General features: G+C 55.4%; 2 protein-coding genes across 5 annotated transcripts in view; one reads left to right on the top strand and one right to left on the bottom strand.

Moving 5' to 3' along the window:
* HROB (homologous recombination factor with OB-fold) overlaps positions 1 to 6,653 on the bottom strand; it is a gene marked incomplete at both ends in the record, with an annotated part of 32,513 nt that extends 25,860 nt beyond the window's left edge. Inside the window, 2 exons of the mRNA XM_084238014.1 lie at positions 6,010 to 6,221; positions 6,641 to 6,653. Of these exons, the coding sequence (XP_084094140.1) occupies positions 6,010 to 6,221; positions 6,641 to 6,653 (225 nt within the window). The remainder of the gene's footprint in view (positions 1 to 6,009; positions 6,222 to 6,640) is intronic.
* A 4,890-nt stretch (positions 6,654 to 11,543) lies between these two features.
* Positions 11,544 to 21,331, top strand: part of HDAC5 (histone deacetylase 5) — a gene marked incomplete at its 5' end in the record, with an annotated part of 28,720 nt that continues 18,932 nt past the window's right edge. For 2 of the 4 annotated variants that reach the window (XM_084238678.1, XM_084238677.1), the window contains 2 exons: positions 11,544 to 11,695; positions 18,576 to 18,650. In XM_084238678.1, coding sequence (XP_084094804.1) covers positions 11,674 to 11,695; positions 18,576 to 18,650 — 97 coding nt within the window. Of the gene's footprint in view, positions 11,696 to 18,499; positions 18,651 to 21,331 lie in introns of those variants that run through there. The other 2 variants (XM_084238675.1, XM_084238676.1) reach the window with 2 other exon arrangements.

The following is a 21,331-nucleotide window of genomic DNA, read 5'->3' as shown; positions in this document are numbered from 1 at the left end:
CTATGTCTCCAGGCTCCCTCCTTCTCCCTTTCTCTGCCCTGTTTTGGGGTCCCTGTTCTTTCCACAGGATCATAAGCTCCCCAAGGGCAGGCACACTTGCACCCTTTGTCCCCTCCCAGCATGTCTGTGCTGCCCAGAGGAGACTGGAGAAACCTGCAGACTTGCAAGACGTGACTCGCCACATTGTCACTTGCACTGTTGTGTTCATGTGATCTTGACTCCGGAGCAGGCGGGCAGGAATCTCGTCCAGTGCAGGAAATCCGGGGCCTCAGTTCCAGGTTCTAGCAGGGAGGTGGGAAGAAGATAGGTTTCCTTTTCTGTCATCCCCTGGGCTGCCTGCTCTGCTTGCTGCTAAAGAGGTAAGAGGTTTCCTGTGGCCTCTCCAGGCTCCTGGGGGGAAATTTGCCCTAGGATCCCACCTTTCCCAGGGCTACTGGTCACCTAAGGTCACTGGCTGCTATGGGAGGTTCTTGGTTGATGTGGGATCTTCAGACCAGGGAATTAGCAGATTAGCAGCTTTGCTCTGCTCTCTCTCTCTCTAAGGGAGTATACATGTATGTATAAACACATATATATACACACATATTACACACATATACACGTGTGTGCACGTAGTATAAATGTAATATATATACACGTATATATTTTTAGATACCATGGCAAATGGTGGTAGCTCTACTCAAACAGTTTTTATTTTTAAACAAATTCACAGCTCGCTCAGGCTTGGTTACTGCTGGCATGGAGACGATAGCCTGCTCCCCATCTCTGGGCTGGGAAGGCTGGAGGGAGGAGTCCTGGGAAGAGGCAGAAGTTCCCAAGCAGCAGGTGGGGCTCTCGAGTGAAGGAAGACTGAGGCCTTTGCCTCTCTGCAGGCCCTCCTTGTTTTGTTTTTGTTTTGAGTGACAACTGTAGAATTGTTAGTTTAAAAAGCTGGAGAAAGGGCCTCCCCGGTGGCGCAGTGGTTGAACACTGGATTGCGAAGCTGCCCGCGGCCTCTGTGGCGCCGGTTCGATCCCCGGCTGCTCCCCGGCTGCTCCCCGGCTGCTCCCCTGGAGGAGGGTCCCACATGGCGCGCAGACCTCTCCTGCCGCCCGCTGCTCCCCTCAGCAGTGTACTTCGGTCCTTCTGCCTGCTCTGCTCCCCGCTCTGGCTCTGGTGAATTCTCTCGCCCTCCCGCACTTCTGACTGTACACAGTGCTTGTATAAACAAAACAAACAAACAAACAAATAAATAAATAAAACATGCCTCTATAAAAAAAAAAAAATAAAAATAAAATAAAAAAATAAAAAGCTGGAGAAATAGGGCCTCCCCTGGTGGCGCAGCGGTTGAGCGCTTGGCTGCGAGGCTGCCCGCAGCCTCTGCAGCAACGGTTTGTTCCCTGGCCGCCAGCGAGGGTCCCACACACACAAAAAAAAAAAGCTGGAGAAATCCTCAGAAGTCATTTATCCGATCATGCCATTTTATAGATAAGGAAACTGAGACCCAGAGGGGCAGCAGCTTGCATGCACCTGTGTGTCACTTTCCTCAAACCTTTTAAACAATCAAGCATTACTAGCTGGATGCTGGATGAAATCACTTCCTTCTGCTGCAAGTCTAGAGGAGAAACTCCTAGCGGGGAAGGGAGAAGGAGAAGGAAAGAGGAAACTTTCCCTACCTTCCTTCTCAACTTCACCTTGTTGGACTATCCAGAAATGTCTGCAGCTGGAAGGAAGGAAATCCAGTCCGACCCCATCTAGGGTCAGACAGAGAGGCATGGGCAGAACTTGGGCATTCTTGGGGCAGTTTTCTTTATACTGCACAACTCAGTCTTCAGCCTCAAGCCTTTGCTTTGGGTACAGGAGGCACTTGAATTGCTTGCTCTGAAATAAACTCTTCTGGCTCTTGAGCATGTTGTCCACAGTCCAAGGACAGGACTGGACCTTAAAACATCTCAGAGGTGTGCCTCCCTGGTGGCGCGAGGGGTTAAGATATACTATGGCGCTATCTGCAGCCTCTGCAGCATGAGTTTGATCCCCAGCCATGGAGGTGACCCACATGGCGCAGTAGACCTCTCCTGACTCGCCCGCTGCTCCCCTTAGCATTGTATTTCAGTCAGTCTCCCTGTTCTGCTTCCCACTCTGTCTCTGGTGAATCCTCTCACCCCCCACACCGCTGGCCTGTACCCCAACTCTTGTACGCACAAATAAATAAATCTCTAAAAAAAAAAAAATAAAGCATCTCAAAGGGATGAATGCCCAGCCTAGAGTTTGAACCCAGCACTATGCTGCGTGTTATCACATGTCATCACATCTGATTGAAGACAGTGTGTGAAGTGAAGGGGACCTCAGAGACCAGAAGTCTAAGTTCTGTTTCCCAGAGAAGGACACCAAGGCCCAGAGGGAAAATGGAGCTCATTCTCACCTTCTGGCCTGTCTTCTTTATCTTGCAGTCCGCACAATACTAGCATTGTGCCAACCTCATAACTTTTCACTATGTGCAATAAATTCTTGCAGCATGGAATATAAACGCGATGCTGCTCTGTAGTGAACACCCTTGGTAATTGATAGAGCTTCAAGAAGGCTTGTTTCCTTTGATACATATCTAATCAATACTTATTGCTTGGATTTATCAACTCCTTTCTTCGTTGGTCTGTAGTATTTTCTGCCTGGGCTGTATTTAGAGAGAACGGGATTATTTCCACCCCAGGCACTCTTTGGAGGCCAGCTGGGCCACAAAAGTGTTTTTCCACCCAGGGCCAGAAGTGTGGGCTAGATAACACTGGCCAGAGCTTTCTCAGAGTTTCTGGAATCCAGTCTATGAACATGAAAATTTCTACCCCAGGGGAAATTCTGGGTAGGAGTTTGGAGGTGAGGGCACATTTGAACTGGGTACCCTGTTCATTCCCCAGGTAATGCTAGTTTTCAAGGGCACAGATACTAGGTGAGTGAAAGGGGGTCTGGAGGAGATGGCTGTGAGCTGTCCTCCCCAACAGGGAGGAAGGTTGCTCTTTCTCCTGATCTGAGCACTGGCTGATATCTCACGAATCCAGACAGGAGCAGCAACTCCCGGTGTCCCTAGCAGAGTTGCTCACCATTCTTCACATTCTAAGGACTCAGAGAAGAAAGCCTAGAATCTTCAGTGACGCCAAGCCTTTACTGAGTACATGCTCTGTGCAACGTGATGTGCTACGTGCTGGAAATGCAAAAAAATAAAAGAATCTTTTCTCATTCTTTTTGGAGGGGCAAAAACATAAGACCGAGAAGGCAACTTCCTGAGCCAACCCAATCCTCCAAGAGACTTCATCATGTTGAGCAAAAGTAACAGCAAGTGTGTGACATTGTTTTGGGATAGAGGCAAGGGGACCCTGACTTGGAGTGACATGGGATGACTCTTTGGGATGACCTTTCTGCTTACAGTCCCTTGCCTAGACTCATGTTAGTTTAATTTCTTAGCATTCATTCATTTCACTCAGCAAATATACATTAAGTCTCTTTTTGTTCTAGGCACTGTGCTGGGAAAAAATGTGTAGTCTCTTTGCTCAAGAAGTTTGCAGTTTAGGGGCCTCCCTTGTGGCGCAAGGGGTTAAGACACAACCTATGGAGCTATCCACAGCCACTGTAGCACAAGTTCAATCCCTGGCCAGGGAGCTACCCACATAGTGCAGCAGACCTCTCTTGACTTGCCAGTTGCTTCTTTTAGCAGTGTATTTCAGTCATTCCGCCTGTTCTGTTCCCCACTCTGTCTCTGGTAAATCCTCTCAGCCCCACACCTCTGGCCTGTACCCCAGTTCTTGTATGCATAAATAAATAAATCTTTTTTTAAAAAGTTTACAGTTTAGGGGAAGAGATGGATGCTGAGTCAATAATGCCACAAATAGATGTTTATTTACAAATTGTTATCAGAGTCAATGTGTGTGTGTGTAAAACAAAGGGATCTAATTTAAAGGACCCAAGGAGGCCTCCTTCAGGAAATAGTAATTAGTTGATCCATGTGGATGAATAAGAGTTAGCCCACCAAAGAGAAAAGGGCAGTGAGTATTCCAGAAAGAAAAAACAGTGCAGGGGCCTCCCAGGTGGCGCAGCGGTTGAGCGCTGGGTTGCGAAGCTGCCCGCGGCCTCTGCGGCGCCGGTTCGATCCCCGGCTGCTCCCCGGCCACCGGAGGAGGGTCCCACATGGTCCCACATGGCGTGCAGACCTCTCCTGCTGCCCGCTGCTCCCCTCAGCAGTGTACTTCGGTCCTTCTGCCTGCTCTGCTCCCCGCTCTGGCTCTGGTGAATTCTCTCACCCTCCCGGCTTCTGACTGTACCCAGTGCATGTATAAACCAAACAAACAAACAAAATAGATAGATAAATAAGACATGCCTCTAGAAAATTAAAAAAAAAAAAAAGAAAAAACAGTGCAACTGCCCCTGGAGGAGCAAGGAGCACACTCTTCAAGGGCATGAGAGAAAGTCACAATAGCTAGAGTACAGAGAGCAAAGGAGAGGTGAGGCACCAGATCATGTAGAAAATTCTAGGCTTTTTTTCGTTTTCAAGTATAAGGAGAGGACCAGCTGCAACAAAATCCCTTGGGGGTACTTATAGAAAATGAAGATTTCTGGACCTGATTCCTGATGAAAAATAAGCTTTCTACATAGGGTTCTGAGCATTTTGAACAAGCTCCTTAGGAAACTTAGAAGTATCCTAAAGTTTGAAAACCACTATTTTTTGAGGCAGATACTGATTTCTGTGACAAAACTGAAAAGGTTTTTACCCCCCTTGATTAACTTTGTGTTCTACAAGGGCACCCTGACTTTGGAAGAAAGCTGGGGTGGAAACAAGAAGTAGATGGGTTGGGGAGGCACTGCATTATCTCAGCTGAGGGGTGACTTGACTTAGAACAAGGGGGTGTGAGTGGAAAGAAACATGAGATACTTTGTAGGAAGAACCTTTACTATGTGCCTCAGAAACATTTATATGTGTCAATTACTTTTAATTAAATAATACACGATGATTGCAAAATTTTAAGCATGCAGAAAAAGGGCAGAAAACGAAGGTAAATATTTTGCCTTGGGTATATATTCTTTTTTTTATATCCATATGTGCTCAGACATATGGATCTAGTCTGTTGTTTATGATAATGGAACCATTCTGTAGGACTTGTTTGATTCCTGATTGTCAAGAAATAATATATCATGAGCATCTTTTCAGGTCGATATTTTAAATATCTGGTTGGTACTCTACTTAACTGATGCGCCCTCATTTCTTTGTCAATCCCCAACGAATGGATATTTCGCTTGTTTCTAACTTTTTACATCACCATAAACAATCCCTTGCCTTCTAAACCCATTTTTGAACACAACAAAGTTTATTTCCTTCGAATAAATGTTTTGTTAGTGGGGTTGACCAACTGTCTAGCAGGTCTGCCACCCGTCTCCTAGTGTGCTAACTGGAGTTTCGTGGAGGAGGATGGCCCCAGAGTGACCGCAGGTCTTCCTTTTGAAGGCCTTGGTCGGCAACAACCCTGCTCCGGTCTTTCCTTCCCCTGGCAGGGCCGCAGCCAGCGCGGTCAGAGCTGGCGGGTTTCGGGCCGGGCTCCGTCCCGCAGCCCCGGCTGGCCCTCGGTCGGGGGCCGCCCGGTCTCCCCAGCCCCCAGGAATCCGTGCCCAGCTCCCCTCCCCCCGGCGGAGGGCGTGTTAGGAAACAGCTCAGGCCGGCAACGATTGCACCATCCACGGTTTGAAAAGGAAGTCGAGGAAGCGCAGGCAGGAAAGCCGAGCGTCCTAAAGGCCGAGCGGGAGCGCCCGGCGCGGCCCGGCCCCTGCAGCGCTCGCCCTGCGCCGCTCGCGGGCCCGGCCCCCCCCCCCGCGGGCCCGGCCCCCCCCCCGCGGGCCCGGCCCCCCCCGCGGGCCCTTTAAGAAGCCGTCGCGGCGGCGCTGGCCCCGCCCGCGGGGAGGGCCGCGGAGGAGGGAGGGGCTGGTGGCCGCTGAAGCCCGGGGAAGGGGCGGGGGGGGGGGTCTGGGGCTATTTTTAGCTCCGGGTCGGGTCACGTGACGGGAGTGACGTCTCCGAATGTTGTTGTTGGTGGCGGCGGCGAACTGAGCCGGAGGAGCCGCCGCAAAGATGGAGGAGCCGTCGAGGAGGCGCTGCCGCTGCTGCCGCCGCCGCTGCTGCCGCCGCCGCCCGCGAAGCCGGAGCTCGAGCCGCAGCGGGTGAGCGCGCCGGGCCCCGGCCCCCCCCGCGCCCCCTCCTCCTGCCGTCGCTGCCGGCGGGCGCCCCGCGCGCCGCGCTCCGCGCCCCCCTTTCTTCCTCCGGTGCCAGCCGGCGCCCCCCGCGAGCGTCGCCGGCCGGGCGGTCCGGCCTGGGGTTCAGCGCGCGCCCCTCCCCAGCCCCCCAGGCAGGGACCCTTCCCTGCAGGTAAGAGGCGCCCCCGAAGAGCCGGGAGACCCGCGGAGCTGGTCTGATTTGCCCCATCCGGGGCGCCGCACGTTGCGTTGCAGAGCGCTTGAGCCCTGCGCCCGGATCCTGTGCAGCCCCTCTTCGCTGGACACCCCTTTCTTGGTCCTCCGAGCCGAGGGGCGCCGGCCACCACGCAGCGCCGCGACCCATCCCTAAGATCGCATTCTTGATTTTGCGTCCTTGACTTCTCTGCAGGAGAGGGCCCGGCGGGGCCCACCTTACTTCTCTCTGCCATTATTCTCACCCCCTCCCCCGTGAGGCGTTACTGCGTTTGTCCCACCCTCTTCTCCAGTCTGACACCCTGGAGCCGGAGAGAGAAAGAGAGTGAGCACGAGCGAGCTAGGGATGAAATGCAGCTCCCCCCTTCTTGTCTGGGGTGGATGCCCCCCATTTTTCACCCTCGGTCTGGATCTCATGGAAGCAGGGCCTCTGCCTATGCCTTTTAACTTGGGGGAGGCTGCTTCCCTACCCCACCCTTCTCTGGGGCCCTGGGGAAGATGAGAACTGGCTGGGTGATAAGTAATTAATCTGGGAGTCTGGTTAGTGGAGGGGAGAAAAGAGGAGATAGGGGTGCCCCATGAGGGAGGAGATGACCACCTGATACCCCATCTGTTGGTCTTCTGAGTTGTGTCCCTAAAGAAGAAAGGTCGCAGCGACAGTTGTTCCTGGGGGGGACAGGCTGGGGTGGGGGGCGGGGATGCTTAAGAGACCCAGCATTCTGTGACCACTCTGCTTCTGGTGCCCAGAATTAGCTTTGGCAATTTGGGGTGGTGGCGATGGGGTTCAGGTCCAACTGGGAAGGGAGGATGGAGTCAGATAATAGAAACAAAAGGAGGCAGGGAATGGGGAGATCCAGGAGTCTTGGCCAGAGGGACCCCTAGCCAGACTGCCCTGCAGGACTGGCACTGGGTCTGACCCGGGGCCCTCTCAGGTTCAGAGGATGCAGGCGGAGGGGGTCCTCAGTTGGAGATCCAGGTGCCAGGGTCCCTGAACCTATGCTGGCTGTCGTGATGCTGGGCTGGGCTGGGCTGGGGATGGAGCCCAGCAGGGGGCTGCCTGCTTTTTCATTCCGGTCTTCCCTCCGTCCTGTCCCTTCTGAGCTCCAAGCTTGGGGAGATCTTAGTTTGCTTTCTGCCCCTGCTCTTGAATCTTCTCCTTGCCCTGTCTCAGCTTGGACATGCTTCTGGGCTGCATCTTGACTCTGAGTTAGAGGGGTGGGTCCCCAGCATCTCCCCTCTGTCCTGGGAAGGTATGCATGCCAGGGAGCAGCGAGGCAGATACCAGGTGCAAGTTAAATGGGGCCAAGGATGGAGGACATGTTAGCTCTGTGCCCGCCTGCCCCACCTCCCCAGTATATCCTCTGAGGCTGAATGGGTAATTTGGAGGGGGCAGCAGTACCACAAGCCCCACCCACTCCAAGTAGCTACTGAGACAAAGGTTTGCTTTCCTTTCCCTAGGGCTGGCATCTTAGCTGAGTGTTTAGATATGGGGCCTGGGGATTGGTGGGGGGTAGTTAGTGTTTCTGCAGGGGGGGGAGAATCAGCTATAGGAGATGGGGGGAGTGCAGTCGGTGCTGAAGTACCAGCTGCTCTTTAATAATTAATTCTTCCTACTCACATCCCTTTGAGGAGGGATGTCTGGAACACGGCATCAGGCTCAGCCAGCCTGCTGGAGGACACACTCCTGTTGGTGGGGGGTGGGGAGAGACTGGGGGGGGCGGTTCTTGGCATTTTTGGAGCACTGTAGCTTTCTCATGAATGAAAACCTGATGCCGCCTGCCCGTGAGGGGCCTATTGTAGCTGACTTGGGCTAATTAAACTTTCTCTGCCTTTCTTCTGTTCCACCCCACCTCGCCAGAGCCCCAGACCCAGACCCTGTCCTTTCTTGAATGAGAACCCTGTCTGGTAGTGTTGGGGAGGGGGTATTGGTCTGCCTGAGGTTTTAGGGCAAACAGACCTGGTCTTCTGCCCTCTGCCTCTGCCTCCTCCCTTCCTCCCCTCTCACCCCCCCCCTTTTTTTTTTTTTCTAGAAATAGCAGCCTCCTCCATCTGGCTTGTGCAGATGCCTGGAGCTGCGTCTGAGCAGACAAACAGAAATGGGCTGATTGCAAAAATGAATTTGTCAGCTTGGTGCCTTGGTGCCTTTTTTCCTCCCCTGTTCCCCTCCCCGATCCCCTAATTTTGGGCCTGGACAGCTAAGTGAACCCTCTCTCATGTCTCTGAGAATCCCAGGCTTCTTGGGGCCCACTTTAGGGGAGGCACAAGGCAATGGAAGGCTGGGGAAAGTGGTCGGTCGTGGCTGGGATCCAGAGGGGTCGAGATAAGAGGGCCTTTGTGCCTTGAGCTTAGCTGTCTGGGCTTGTAGCTTTCCGATAAGTTTTTGGGGCAGATCTCAGATTGTGCGCAGTCTCAGATGCGCAGGATTTGATTCACACTGCTCACCTAGGTGCCTCTGACCTGGGGAAGGAACCTTGGTCTCACCTCTGCTCAGGATTTGGGTCTGCCACTAGCAGGGTGGGAGCTGGTATGTTGGGAGGGGGTTGCCTGATGATGCTGGAGTCCAGCTTCTAGAGAAGCCCTGGAAGGGACCCTTGACTCCCTAGGAATTCCAAGGGAGTTGTTTGCAGGACAAGATCCCTGCAGGGCAGCAGGTGAACTTGTGACCTGTGGGGCATTACATTGCTTCATGTCTCCTTCCCTTTTCTGCCTTTCTGTTCCTAACTTTTAGTGATCAAGAATGGGTGTGTGTGTGTGTGTGTGTGTATATGCGCGTGCGCGCACGCGCGTACGTGCACACATGCTTGTATAGGGGGCTGTCTCCCTAGGGTTTTTTCCCCACCTCCCCTGCCTTTGCCATGAGCTTGTTGGGTGAGATGCTGCCCGTTACCCTTATTTCTTGTCCTGCCATCCTGTTGGAGGTGAGTGGTGTGTTTGGATCCTGGAGTGGGACAGAGACCTGACTTGGAGAGTTGATATGGCGGGGATGAGAAGGGCAGCAGGACCCTGGGGTCTGCCTACTTACGATTTCATGGATGCCAGGCTGCTCACTGATTTGGCATCCAAGCAAGTTTCTCTGGCAGAGGGTCTGAACGCTCAGGCTTTCACCATCACCCTGTCCTTAGTATCTGTGCCTGCTCTGAGTGGGCAGTGAACACTGCTTTGTTTCTGAGGGAGCTTCCTGCTCACTGGGGAGACTTGATGGGGCTATTGGCAGACACTCTCCACAGGTAGACAGTCCCAGGGGTGCTCCTGCATCCTGCAGGGTGGGGAGAAGTGCAGCCTGAGTGAATTGGGAGTTCTGGGAGTCTCTTCCTCCTCCTTCCCAGGGGGTGTGGATGATGGGGACACAGGGCTGATCCTAACCTAGTTTGTACCAGTGAGGCTCTGCCCCTTTCTGAATGCCCGCTGTGGAGGTGCCTCTCACTGAAGAGATGGGTTGGGCCTCTTGGGCTGCTGGGAATCGTGGGAATTTCTGAACCTGTGTTCCCCAGCCCACGGGAAAGGGTGTGAGCAAGACTGGGTGCCAGCCCCAGGGTGGGCACGGGCTGTGCTGCCTGCCCACGCTGGCCTTGCCAAGGCACCACCAGCCCCACCTGCTGCATTCCTGAGCTTGGCCCCAGCCCTGAGCAGCCTCTTTTGTCCTAGCCCCACACCTGTGCCTGCCAGAAGCCTTTTGGCCCCTTCACTCAGCCTCCTCCCACCTCCCCATCTGAGTACACCTTTCTCTAGTCCAAACACCGTGGGCACGGACAAAAGCAGGGAGCAGTGTGTGTGTGTGTGTGTGTGTGTGTGTGTTGGGGGTGGGGTGGAGAATGGGGTTTTTTTTCCTGCCACAGCTGATTTCCTTGGCTTCTGGGTTCCAAATGGACCCTACCCCTGGGAATCCTTGATGAGAATGCAAGGCTTACTGAGAATTAATCCTACCTGAAGGTGGGGCTGTCCAGGGGGCAGAGCTGGTTGCCTGTTTCTGGCTTGGGGAGTGGAGTTAGAGCTTAAACATCTAGCTCCTCTCAGCCTCATCTGATCGCTTCCTGCTACCTCACTTTCCTTGGGTCTTGGAGGACCTGCCTTCGTTTGGAAGAAAATGAGATCATGTCTGAAATGGATCATGGGCTGTTTAGGGATAGGCCCAGGTGGGTGCATGCAGAGTGTTTGAAGCTCGAGGATCTGCTAGGGAGCTGGCGGAGTCAGTGAGCTGGGGGAACGGGGTCGGTCAGCAATCTTGTAGTTCTGTACCGGGCATTCTCTGTTAATACATGCACCTCAGCCTACTGCTGGGCCTTTAGGTGCCTTTGTACAAACTGGAAAATTGTGTCCCTTATTTTGAATGGACTCAGCCTGTGTCAGTCCCATGGCATGGCTCATTGAACTTCAGACCTCCTCGCCCAGGCACAAACTAACAACACGCACATAGCCCTGTGCTTGGGCCCTGGTTCCCCAGTGCTGATGAGGGTGGGGTTTTGGGTCTGGGATGAATGTGTCAACCTTTCCAAACTCTGGGAGACCACATGGGTTATGGGTGGAAGAGAGGTGGTTACCCTCATGCCCTAACTTGTTAAATGGGCAGACCAAGTCGGAGGCACATCACAGTTCCAGAGTTGGTGGCACAAGGATCAGAAAGTAGGGAGATGACGTGACTTGAGAGTCCCAGCTTAGGCTACTGGGGCTGGGACATCAGCATCTCCCTTAACTTCTGCTGCAGCCTCCAGGTCAGCTTTGCATCCCCCTGTTGCCATGGAAAGAGTTCAGAAGCTTCCCTGCTCTTTCTCATCTGGTGCATATGTAACCCACATCAGGACACTTGGAGTCTAGAAGGCTTCACATCTAACAGGCGCTGGGAAAGGAGTTTGGTTGGTGTGGCGTGGCGACCATAGCCTTGTCCCATCCTCGGACACTGGGAAGACTCACTAGTTATAGAGCGGAGAAGCCAGGGTCTGGCCCAAGTCTGTTTATCCTCTCCGTGCCCCTCTCTCTGTTCCCCAGGTGTAAAGTGACAAGCTCTGAGGTCTCCTTCGACACTCAGATTTCTGAGTTGGGGGCCTCTAACCCTGCTCCATCTCTCCCCAGGGATGCAGTTCTGAGTGCCTGACTGCCTCGCCCGGAAGGATGGCCTCGGATGGGCATTAGAGGCACAGCGGCCCCGGGCTCCTGTCCCGTCCGTCTGTCTGTTATCGTCTGTCTCTCTTGACATCACCGCAGCTCCACCCCCTCCTGTCCCAGCCCCCAACGCCAGCTTCCTGCAGGCCCAGAGCCGGCATGAACTCTCCCAACGAGTCGGGTAAGAGCTGGGAGGCCAGAGAAGAGCACCTCGGGGTCGCTTGGATGCGATGGGCTGTGCGGGTATCTAGCCAGGGCCAGCTGACCTTCAGTGTCTGAGCTGTGAGGGGGCGAGGGGGCCTGCAGTGGAGAAGCATTGCTGCTAAAGGACAGAGGCAAACCTGTAGTTATTGACCTTGGGGGTAGACTTCGGAACCAATGGGGCGACAATCCAGGCCGACCCCGGGAGGACCAACTCTGTTCCCATGCCTCTGTGCCCCGCTTGGGGGCCTTCCATTCCCTCCCCACCCTGCCCTGTGTGTCCCTGATCCCTCTGAACAGTTGGGGATGATGTTGGAAGAGCTAAGAATTTCCCTGTGGCAGCAGAGAGCCCAGCATTTTGTGCTGGTGACTTTTCTTCTTGGTGGAGTATTTCTTTGTGTTGCATACTTTTTTTATTAGTGGAAGGTTTCAGGGCCTTTGGCCTGAGCCTGTGTCGGGATGTGTGGGACTGGGCTGGGGTGCAGTGCTATGTTGGTCGAGGAGCCGTGGCTCTCTCCTTTGAGTCCAGGTAGACTTCTTCTCCTCTTGGGCTCTAGACATGGTGGATTCCTAGTCTGGGGCCTTTGAGTCTGAGATTTCCTATTCCCCTTTGCTTCTAGGACCCTGCCTAGTGCTGCCAGAAATAGTCAGTGGGTGGGTCTCCAGGCTACTTTGTGCATGGGTGGGTCTGGGTGTGTGCCCATGAGGATGTGTCCAAGTGGCCTGAGTTGGACCCTCAGGAGTTTCACACATGGGTCAAGGGTCAGTGTGGTCAGGGTAATAACTGCCTTCTCTCCTGGGCTGTCTCTTTCTGTATAGTCTTAAAGGATCAGAGCCCATGTTTTCTAACTTTAAGCCCCCGTAGCCCCTCTATCTCCCACACCTTTTTCTGTAAGGATGGAGGGATATTTTTTCTTCTTTTAGGGACAGTGAATCTAGAAATGAAAACCCATTTGCAGAATGGCACAGAGATAGCCTGGGGGGTGGAGGTCATGGGGGGAAATCCGTGCCCTCGTCTTCACTTTGTTGGGCCTGATGCTTTGTGTTGTGGGGACCCAGTGCTGGTGATATGTGGGAGAGGCCCTCACCAGGGTCCTGGCGGCTCCAGCAGACTCAGGGAAGCGGGAAGCTGGTGCAGTTGGTTGACTTGTGCTGTTTATTTGGGTCAAGGATATGTCCCTCCCCTCCCTTGCAGGCATGACAGACCCTGGGCATGGCTGCAGGCAGAGTCGAAGGCCAGCTGGAGAACCTGGGCTTCTGGGTCTCCCCAAGTCAGCCTTGCCCCTCCTGCAGGGTGCGTGACTCCCTGAGATCGTCCTGCCTCTGCCCTTGCTTTCATCCATCCTGTAGGCTCTGTGCCCTGGGTTAGACGTGGAGAGGTGCATGTGACTAGGTGCTGGAGGGGGCAGTGTTCTGCTCTCATTTCCTGCTTCCTCCTTTTAGGTTGGACCACAAAGGGAAAGGAGAGGCCTAGTGGGTTCTCATTAGTCCCTTGCCCATCTCAGCTGGACACTGCCCCTGGTGGGGATGATTGTGCCGGGCAGTAATGCCAGCTTTTCCTTTCCTCTGAGCTACTCTGTAGCCCTGTCCAGGAGGCACTGCCAGTCACACCTGGGGCTAACCCTTGGCCCTGGGGCTTCTATTGGTGGTTTGGGAAGGACTTTTCCCAGATTTGGGGTTTCAGGTCTTTCCAGTGAAAGGCCAAAATAATCCCTGTTGGATAGATGAGGCCACTAGGTTGACGTTCCAGACCTTGGAGGGCTGAGTTCCCCTTGCACCAGCCATTCTGCCAGGGTTGAAGGGTGTGGCAGTAGCTGCAGGTGTACACCGTGCACAGAAAGCTGGCAGCCTGGGAGGAGCTGCTGAGTGGGCCTGGAGGAGCCTCCTGAGTGGGCCCTATGGAATGGGCTGCACCTCTTGGCTGGCTTTCCAGTTCCCCCCAGCAGGGGGAGATCCTGTCTTCTCTGTGCTGGGAAAGGAGGGCGAGGAGGGGGCCAGAGATTGGGAGCCTCATTTTAGGACTGTGAGGAGCCTTCAGAGCTGGGATTATTACTTGGGGGCAGCCCCTTGAGGCCTTTCCTCCTCAGATTGCCCCAGGCTCTGGGACCAGCTACAATTGCTTGGGGCCCCTGGGCCAGGGAGGCACCATCCTCCACACAGCCCTTCCCCGTCCAGAAGCCCAGCATCTGCTATTCCAGAGTGGCATCTGGGCTAGGGGTGTGGTGCCTGGCACCTGCATAAGTCTGGAAACCATGTGCTCTTAAGTGCCTCAGAAGTAAAAGGAAAGCGCATGGCTGTTCAGTCCCTCCATGGACACCCCACAGAAAATCCCAGGAAGAGCCTGAATCCACAAGGCATAGAGGTGGGAATGATGAGACTAGTTGCTCCCCAGGACCTGAGTGCCCCAGGCTCCTGAGCAACTCACTCCCTCTCCCCACATCTCCAAAGACTCCCTTGTCATTCCCAAGGGCACAGAACCACAGGCCTGGTTAAGAGCAGAATCTTCTGCTGTTCCCCATTCCTCAGTTTCTTTTAGTTGCTGGAGCTTACTGCTTGGCCAGTCCTTGCTGAGTATCACTGACCTGCCCAGCCCTGAGTTTGGCCTGCAGGGGAGCAGAATCAGATAGAAGGTGGTCCATCCTGCCCCTCGCAGCACACACGTCAGTGAGAGGGTGTGCCTGGTGAGGGGCGGCAGGTAGCCACGCAGAGTGATTTCCTTTTGGGCTCACCCCTCCTCCCTGGGGAGTGGGAGTTGATCTACTTACCTTGGGTCTGGGCCCCATGCCAGCATTTGACCTCATTTGCCTCTTTTGCTGTCCTGAGAGTACAGGTTGAGGCCATTGATGGGGCTGCCGCTTCCCTGAGGAGGCCACTCCCTGATGTCTGGCTTCTCTTCAGGTGAAAGGGGGCTTGAGAGCCAAACTTCATTTTTCTGGAGCTGACCGTGACTGCTCCCGTCCTGGGGTTGAAGGACTGACAGACCTGCCTCCTGCCTGGACTCGCCAAGCCAGGATGGAGCACCTGGGACGGGGCCCTGCTCGGTCATTGTCCCGTGCCATTGCCCAGAGGAGAGGGTTTGAGTGAGCTCTGCCACGAGAGCCAGTTTAGATGGTCACAGGGCCGCAGAGGAGGCAGCCAGGTCCTTAGCCCCGGCGTGGGAGGGAGACAAGCTTTGTGACGACAACCGCCTGCCCAGCATCTCCCAGCACACTCCACACTTTCTCTCCTTCCCTTTCCCAGGAGGGAGGGCAGCTGCCCCCTCCTTTCTGGGTGACCAGAGAATCTGGGGCATGGGCGTGGGGTGGAGCCAGGAACCTCGGCGTCCTGCCTCCCCGCCTCGGGCTGGGCCTCTGCTCCTGAGCCCCTAGGGGAGGCGGGCAGCCAGCCCCGAGGAGGAGAAAGTGGGTCAGTGCTGGCATGGGGCGGGGGTCTGGGAAGTGGACACTCGGTGTCCCTTTTCCACTTGCATGGCCCCTGGTGTGCCTCTGTGCTCACTGTAGACTGGGATCTGCTTCTCCTTCCTCTTCCCTGCGCCATCATTCCAAAGGGATTGATGGCTTAGAATGGAATGGTTGGAGGAGGCAGGGTCAACCCTGAGGGGATATGGAAGATGCCAAAGTAGGTGTTCACATTTTTCCTGGACTTGGTTTCAAATGAGAGGGTTCATCCAGCGCCTAGCATGGGCCTGGCACATGGCAGCTCCTGGGCAATGCCGACACGCTCCGGCATGACTGGGCTCAGAGGGCAGGAGAGAACTGGAGGGCAGGCAGCCTGACATCTCTGGAGCCCTAGGGCAGCTGGCACCCCGCACTCTAACCAGGGTGCTCCTGGGCCAGCCCTTGACTTTTTTCCTGTTTACAAAGCAGGTCTTGCTTCCTTGCGTCAGGGCTCCATCCAACCCAACTTTTAGAGCCCAGGAAATGGGATCTTGGAGGCGCTCACGGAGCCGGCACTGTGTTCCTCCCCTTCTCTGGAGGCTTAGGAGGCCTGAGCCCAGGGAGGAAATGAGGCCATTATGGTCTGGAGGGGAGGTGCTAGCTCTCTATAAGGTCCAAGTACCCCATGCTTGGTGGGTGCTCTCTGAGGTTTGCAGGGTAATGCATGGGTGGGCCGACTGGGTTGGGACGGAGGAGAGAAATGAACCACAAGGAGAGGGGGGCTGTGAAGCAGGAAGGATTGAAGTTAAACATCGGGAAGACCTTGTTGCGTCACCTGAATCTAAGAAGAAAAAGAGACACTTGTCTCCACCCCAGGTTTCCTTTCTTACTGCTGGGAGGATTCTGGGAATTGCATTGAGGAATGTCTGGCTGTTTCTGACACTTTGCTTCCCACCTCAGCTGTTAATGGAACAGTAACAGCGCTGGAAGCTGGCCCTGGTGACTCTGGCCACCTCTGGATGTCCAGCCTTCTGCGAACTCTGATCTTCCCTGAGTAGAATTTTTCCCTCTGTAGGTTTCTAGCTGCTCCAGGTTCTGGAGACCCTGATTTTGAGTCATTGTAACTGGTGACTTCCTTTCTTCCAGAACAGGGCTCCCCTCCCGTACTCTCCTATGCCTGGGGCGGGCAGAGAGAGCCAGGACAGGGCTAGCCAGCCCTTCCGGTTGCTCCTAGCGTGGGTGGGTGGAGCTCTGGGCTGGGAGGGCCTGTTGCCCCCGGCTTTCTGGGCTCCCTGGAGTCTGCTGCATGTTACCCCACCTGGGCTTCCCTTTCCTTCCTCTTGAGAGAGCCTAGTTAGCCAGGATGAACCTGCGGCCGGGGGTGGAGAACGAGGTCCCCATGCCCACCCTGATGCCCACCAACCTCAGGCCCTGGTAGCAGCACTGCTCCATTCCCATTTTTCTAGAGTCCATCCTGGCTGAGAGGCTGGGCCTCAGTCTCCTGTTCTTTCCTACCTGTCTGTCCCCCCAGTATACATTTTTGGGCCTGGGATCTAGGATCTGGGAAAATCCACCTCGACCACCTCCCCTGTTCATGTACCCGCACCGCCCCCCCAGCCTGAGGGCAGGAGGCCCCTTTGCCATCCCTGACTGGCAGAAGCTGGGTGGGAAGATGGGCTTCAGGAGCTATAGCCACTGTGTCCTTGGTTGGCCAGTTCCTCTTGGGCTCCCGACAGGAGGGTGAGGTCATCCAGTCCAGGGAGAGGACAGGTGTCCCTGGCTCCATGCCTAGAGTTGGGGGCAAGGAGGGGCCAGGAGGGGGCTCGAAAATAGCAACTGTGACATCAGGAAGGGGGAGGGGGCATAGACCCAGGAATAACCAGGCTATTAAAAGGCTCCAGTGAGGTCAGGGGGCCAAGTGGGATCTCTCTACCAGTGGGAGGTAACACCTGAGGAAAAGGGACTGGCCAGCAGTAGACCTGGTGGGTGGGTATTACTAGTCCTCTTGGGGTACCGGCCCTAAATTCCTGCAGAGCCCCAGCTGCTCTGCCAGACCTGAGGCTGGTGGGGAAGGATTGGGGGCTGGCAGCCTCTGGGCTCTTGAGAGGCCCCGACCTCATCTGTTCCTACCTGGGTAATGGGGGTCATCACATCTGTTAGCAGAAACCCTAGGACGGGTTCCTGTACTCCCCGTTCAAGAGGCAGTGGGCTGTGGTGGTAGACTGCAGACATCTCAGCCCTGCATGTAGGCAGCTGTAGGATCTAGGGTGAATGACTTCATCTCTGTGCCTCAGTTTCTCCCCTGTACCTATCTCCTGGGGTCATCATGCAGAAAAAATTAAGTCATATATGTGTTGCTCTTAGCATTGCCTCAGGTACTATTTGTACTCTGAGAATGGGCAGGTGCTTCTCCATCCTCTTCCCTGGACAGGGGCAAGACCTGCCCTGCTGGAAGGAAGCTGAGCAGCCTCTGGAGGCAACACCGTAATGGGTAGGAGGGAGCTGCCACTTAACTGCTGCTAGGGGTCTTCTTACTGGTTGAGGGGGTGGGGAGACACCTCCCAGCTCTGAGGGAAGGGAGAAGTTAAGTAAACTTCCCCCCGGTGGTCAGGGCTCCTAGACCAGGTGGCCTTGTCGGCTGCCTTTTCCAGACCCACTTCCTTTACCTGCTCTGGATGGCAAGGGGAGGGGAGAGGGATGGAGCTTGCTTCTGTCTCCAGCCCCTTGCCTACCAATAACAGCTCCAGAGCTCCTCCGAAACTCACGGGCTCTCCAGCCTGTGCCCTTCTCCAGCCTGGTTTTGGTCACTGGGCTCTGTGGCCTTGGCCCTGAGTACAGGCCCTCCCCTGTTCCCATCCCCCTCCTTGGCGCTTCCTCCTGGGGTGGAACTCACCTCCCCCCACCCCCGATGGGGCCTCCGCCAGGCCTGGGCTCCTGGCAGCCGGCCGGCGGCTCCCTGAGCATGCTCCACCTATTTATAGACAGGGCCCTCCCCCAACTGCTATTTCAGTCTCCTGCCAGCTGCCGGCGGCTCATTCGGGAAGGAGGAGCAGGGAGCCGGGCCCAGAGCTGTCACCCAGGGTTGGGAGGGAACACAGAGAGCCCGCCTGCCTGCTGAGCTCCCCTTCCTGTCCCCTGAGCACTCAGCCATACCCGGCTCCTGTGAGCTGGGGGACGGTGCTGGTCGCTGGTCGGATGCCCCTCTAGAGGAGAGTGGCCGTAGCTCCTGGGCCTGTCTGCCGGCTCCTCCTGCTGCCAGGAGCCTAGTGCAACCAGGCCGGATGAGGCATCTCCCCACTGCTCCGGTCCCAACCACAGTGGCCTGAGGGAGCCCCTGAGCAGTGAGGGCCCCACCCGACCACTTTTCCTTTGGCTGACTCCCCGCCTCAGGCGGCCCCCTCCCTGGCATGCTGCTGGTGCCCAAGGCTCAGGGGCTTGTGGAGATGCTGCAGACCATCTATGAGACGGAATCCTGTTTCTCAGCAGATGGGATGTCAAGCCGGGAGCCATCCTTGGAGATCCTGCCGCGGACCCCTCTGCATGGCATCCCTGTGGCAGGTAAGTGCCTCAGCGTTCCAGCCTGCCCTCTGCCCCTGGACAGCCTTGTCCCTGGACTGAGCATTTGGCTTCAAGTCTCACCCAGATAGGGTCTTGCTTGGGTTTTTCTGGAGAGCTTTGTTGATAATACAGGCAGTCAGGGGAGCCTTGCGCACCCAGGTGGGCTTCCCTGTCCTCCCTGGCCCAGAACCTGCCCTCTGGTCATACCCTCCAGCTGCGTTCCGCTGCATCTTCAGCAGGGTTGGTATCAGCTGCTGGGGGCTGTGGATTACTAGAGGATCCTGGCCTAGTTGGCACTGCAGTCAGAGGGGAGGAAGTGGGTCAGTGACCTGCCATCAGATTGCTCCCTAGGTCTGGGCAGGGGGAGAAGGTGGAGTGTCCATAAGAATAAAGGCTCCCTAGCTCTCCGGGCTGTTGCTTGGGGACAGAAGGTGGAGTGCAGTGATTTCTGCAAGTCTCTGTCAGAAGTCCCTTGGGAACAGACTGCTGGGGAGGAGGTTTGTGCTTGTGGTAGAGTTAGACAGAGGCTGGTGCCCAGGATGTCAGGGGTCTTGGCTGCTTTAGCTCCTGGCTCCTCCATAACTCTCCTTCCCCCAGGCCTCGGTGTATTCCCACATCATTAGGATGAAGGGGTGCCACCTGAGCTTGTGTGGGCTTGAGGACCTCCTAACCCTGCCACCTTCTCAGCAGGAACTTTTTGGCCCTTGGCTAGGGGTGGGGCCCCCCTGAGTTGGGCCACTCCCTCCCTCTCTCCCAGGAACCTGTTGGCAGCATCAAGCCTTTCTGGCAAAGCTTCCCCACCAGGCCGGCACCACAAGATGCTTCCTCTAGGGAGGGGCCTGCTGGACCCATGCCTGCTTGGCCCCTCCTGGCAGTGGTTTGGCACCCCGGTGTGGGTGTCTATGTCTGTATGTATAGGGAGTTTTGGCCTCTGGATACGTGGGTGTGGGTCCCAAGCCTTAAACTGGAAGCTGTGGGAGCAGTGTGCCTACTGAGGTACCTGTGATTTGGCTCTGAGCCATCCAGGGATAAGGTTGCAGCTAGACTGGGATGTGTCAGAGGGTGAATGTTTTGGGAAACCCTTGGAACAAAGTCTGCTATCTGCTTGGGCTTGGATGCCCATGCCATCACCTAGTATAGGGGACCAGCCTTATAGGGTACCCATGCAGGCCTTTGGATGGGGGGCATAATCTTGGGGGCCAGCCCTGCAGCGTGCCTATGGATGGGGTATAAACATGGAGGGCTAGCCCAGCCCTGGTAAGGTTGAGTCTGCAGCTCTAGCTAAAGACCCTGCCTGGTGACCCCCAAATCCTCTGGGAGGCCAGGTGGTCTCTTTGAAAGCAAAGGACTGACTGACTGACTGCACAACATCTGCTTGGTACTTCTGTGGCAGATGCCATATCGATCCCCCCCCATCCTACCCTGTCCCCACTGTCCCTTGACTCCCAGCAGCAGCTGGTAGTTGGCCTGAAGTTTCCCCCTCAACTTGTTCTCTCACCTTTTAAGTTAGATCCTCGGAACCTTGCAAACTGGAGCCCCCCTCGCCCCATCCCTTCCCTAAGGCTTTCTGTCCCTGTACAGTCCTCCCCCAGCCAGCACCTCTCTGGATCCCTGTCTGTCCACTCCCTTTCCAGCAGTCGCTCTCGCTAGCGCTTTCTCTCTCTCTCTTTCTCTCTCCCTCCTCGGCCTAGCCTTCTGCGTGGTGGCGTGGTCCATGCTGGCAGGAGGGAGGTGTGAGTCACCTCGGCAGCTCTGGGAGAGGCTAAGAATGTTCCCCCTGCGCAGCTCTGATGCTGTGTCTGTGACGCGGCTGGGGACAGATATAGGCCTGGAGCTCGCTGTCTTGTTTTTTTTTTTTTGGACTCTGGAATGTAAATAGATGTTTCAAATAGAAACACTTTAACCTTTGGGTTAAAAAAAATCCACCCCAGATAAACACAGCTATGAGAGCTTAGGCCGCCTGCTGCCCTACCACCCCCCACTCCCTCTAAAAGCAGGTGTGCAGGGACACTGCTTGGGTGGCGCAAGTCACTGGCCCTCCCCAGCCCCATGGATTGGGGAAAAGGGGCTTTCCAGGGTGGGTGTTTGCTACTCTGGACTCTACTTACTCTAATAGCAAGTCTTTGAACCCCTACTTTAGGGGTCTCCTTTGCTCCTGGGTTGCCTAGTTCACTGCCATTCCCCAGCACTTAGCACAGTGCCTGGCATGTGGATGAATGAGTGTTGCTGGAGGGGGCTGGCATCCAGGGCTGATGGCAGGACTCCTGGGCTCTATTCTGGGGCTTGGTGTATAGAGATAGCATTGGTGAGTGGCCCCACACAAGCCAGGGCCTTGGCACCAGGTCAGATGAGGGGTGCTCTCTGCTGTTCCTGCTTGAGAAGGGGGACATACCAGCTTCCGCTGGTGTGCTCAGAGGTCTTCCCAAATGAATGGGGTCTCTGCCTGTCTCCCCCTCAGCAGCCCAGTGCATAGTGGGCAACTCTTCATCCAGTCCTGGTCTTGCTTTGGGGAACCTGGGAACATGGATCCAGTGTGGGTTTCCTCAGGACACATGGCAGGGAAATCCCTTCCTCCCTTCTGTGGGCCCTGGATTCCCCTCTTGCCTGGGCTGGGCAGAGCTGATGCTTGGCCATGTGCAGGATATTGTGAGCAGGCGTGGAGGGGGAGTCTTTGTCCCCAG

Source organism: Talpa europaea, assembly GCF_964194135.1.
Source record: "Talpa europaea genome assembly, chromosome: 7".
Classification (NCBI taxonomy): Eukaryota; Metazoa; Chordata; class Mammalia; order Eulipotyphla; family Talpidae; genus Talpa; species Talpa europaea.
This window is presented reverse-complemented; position numbering and strand designations above follow the sequence as displayed.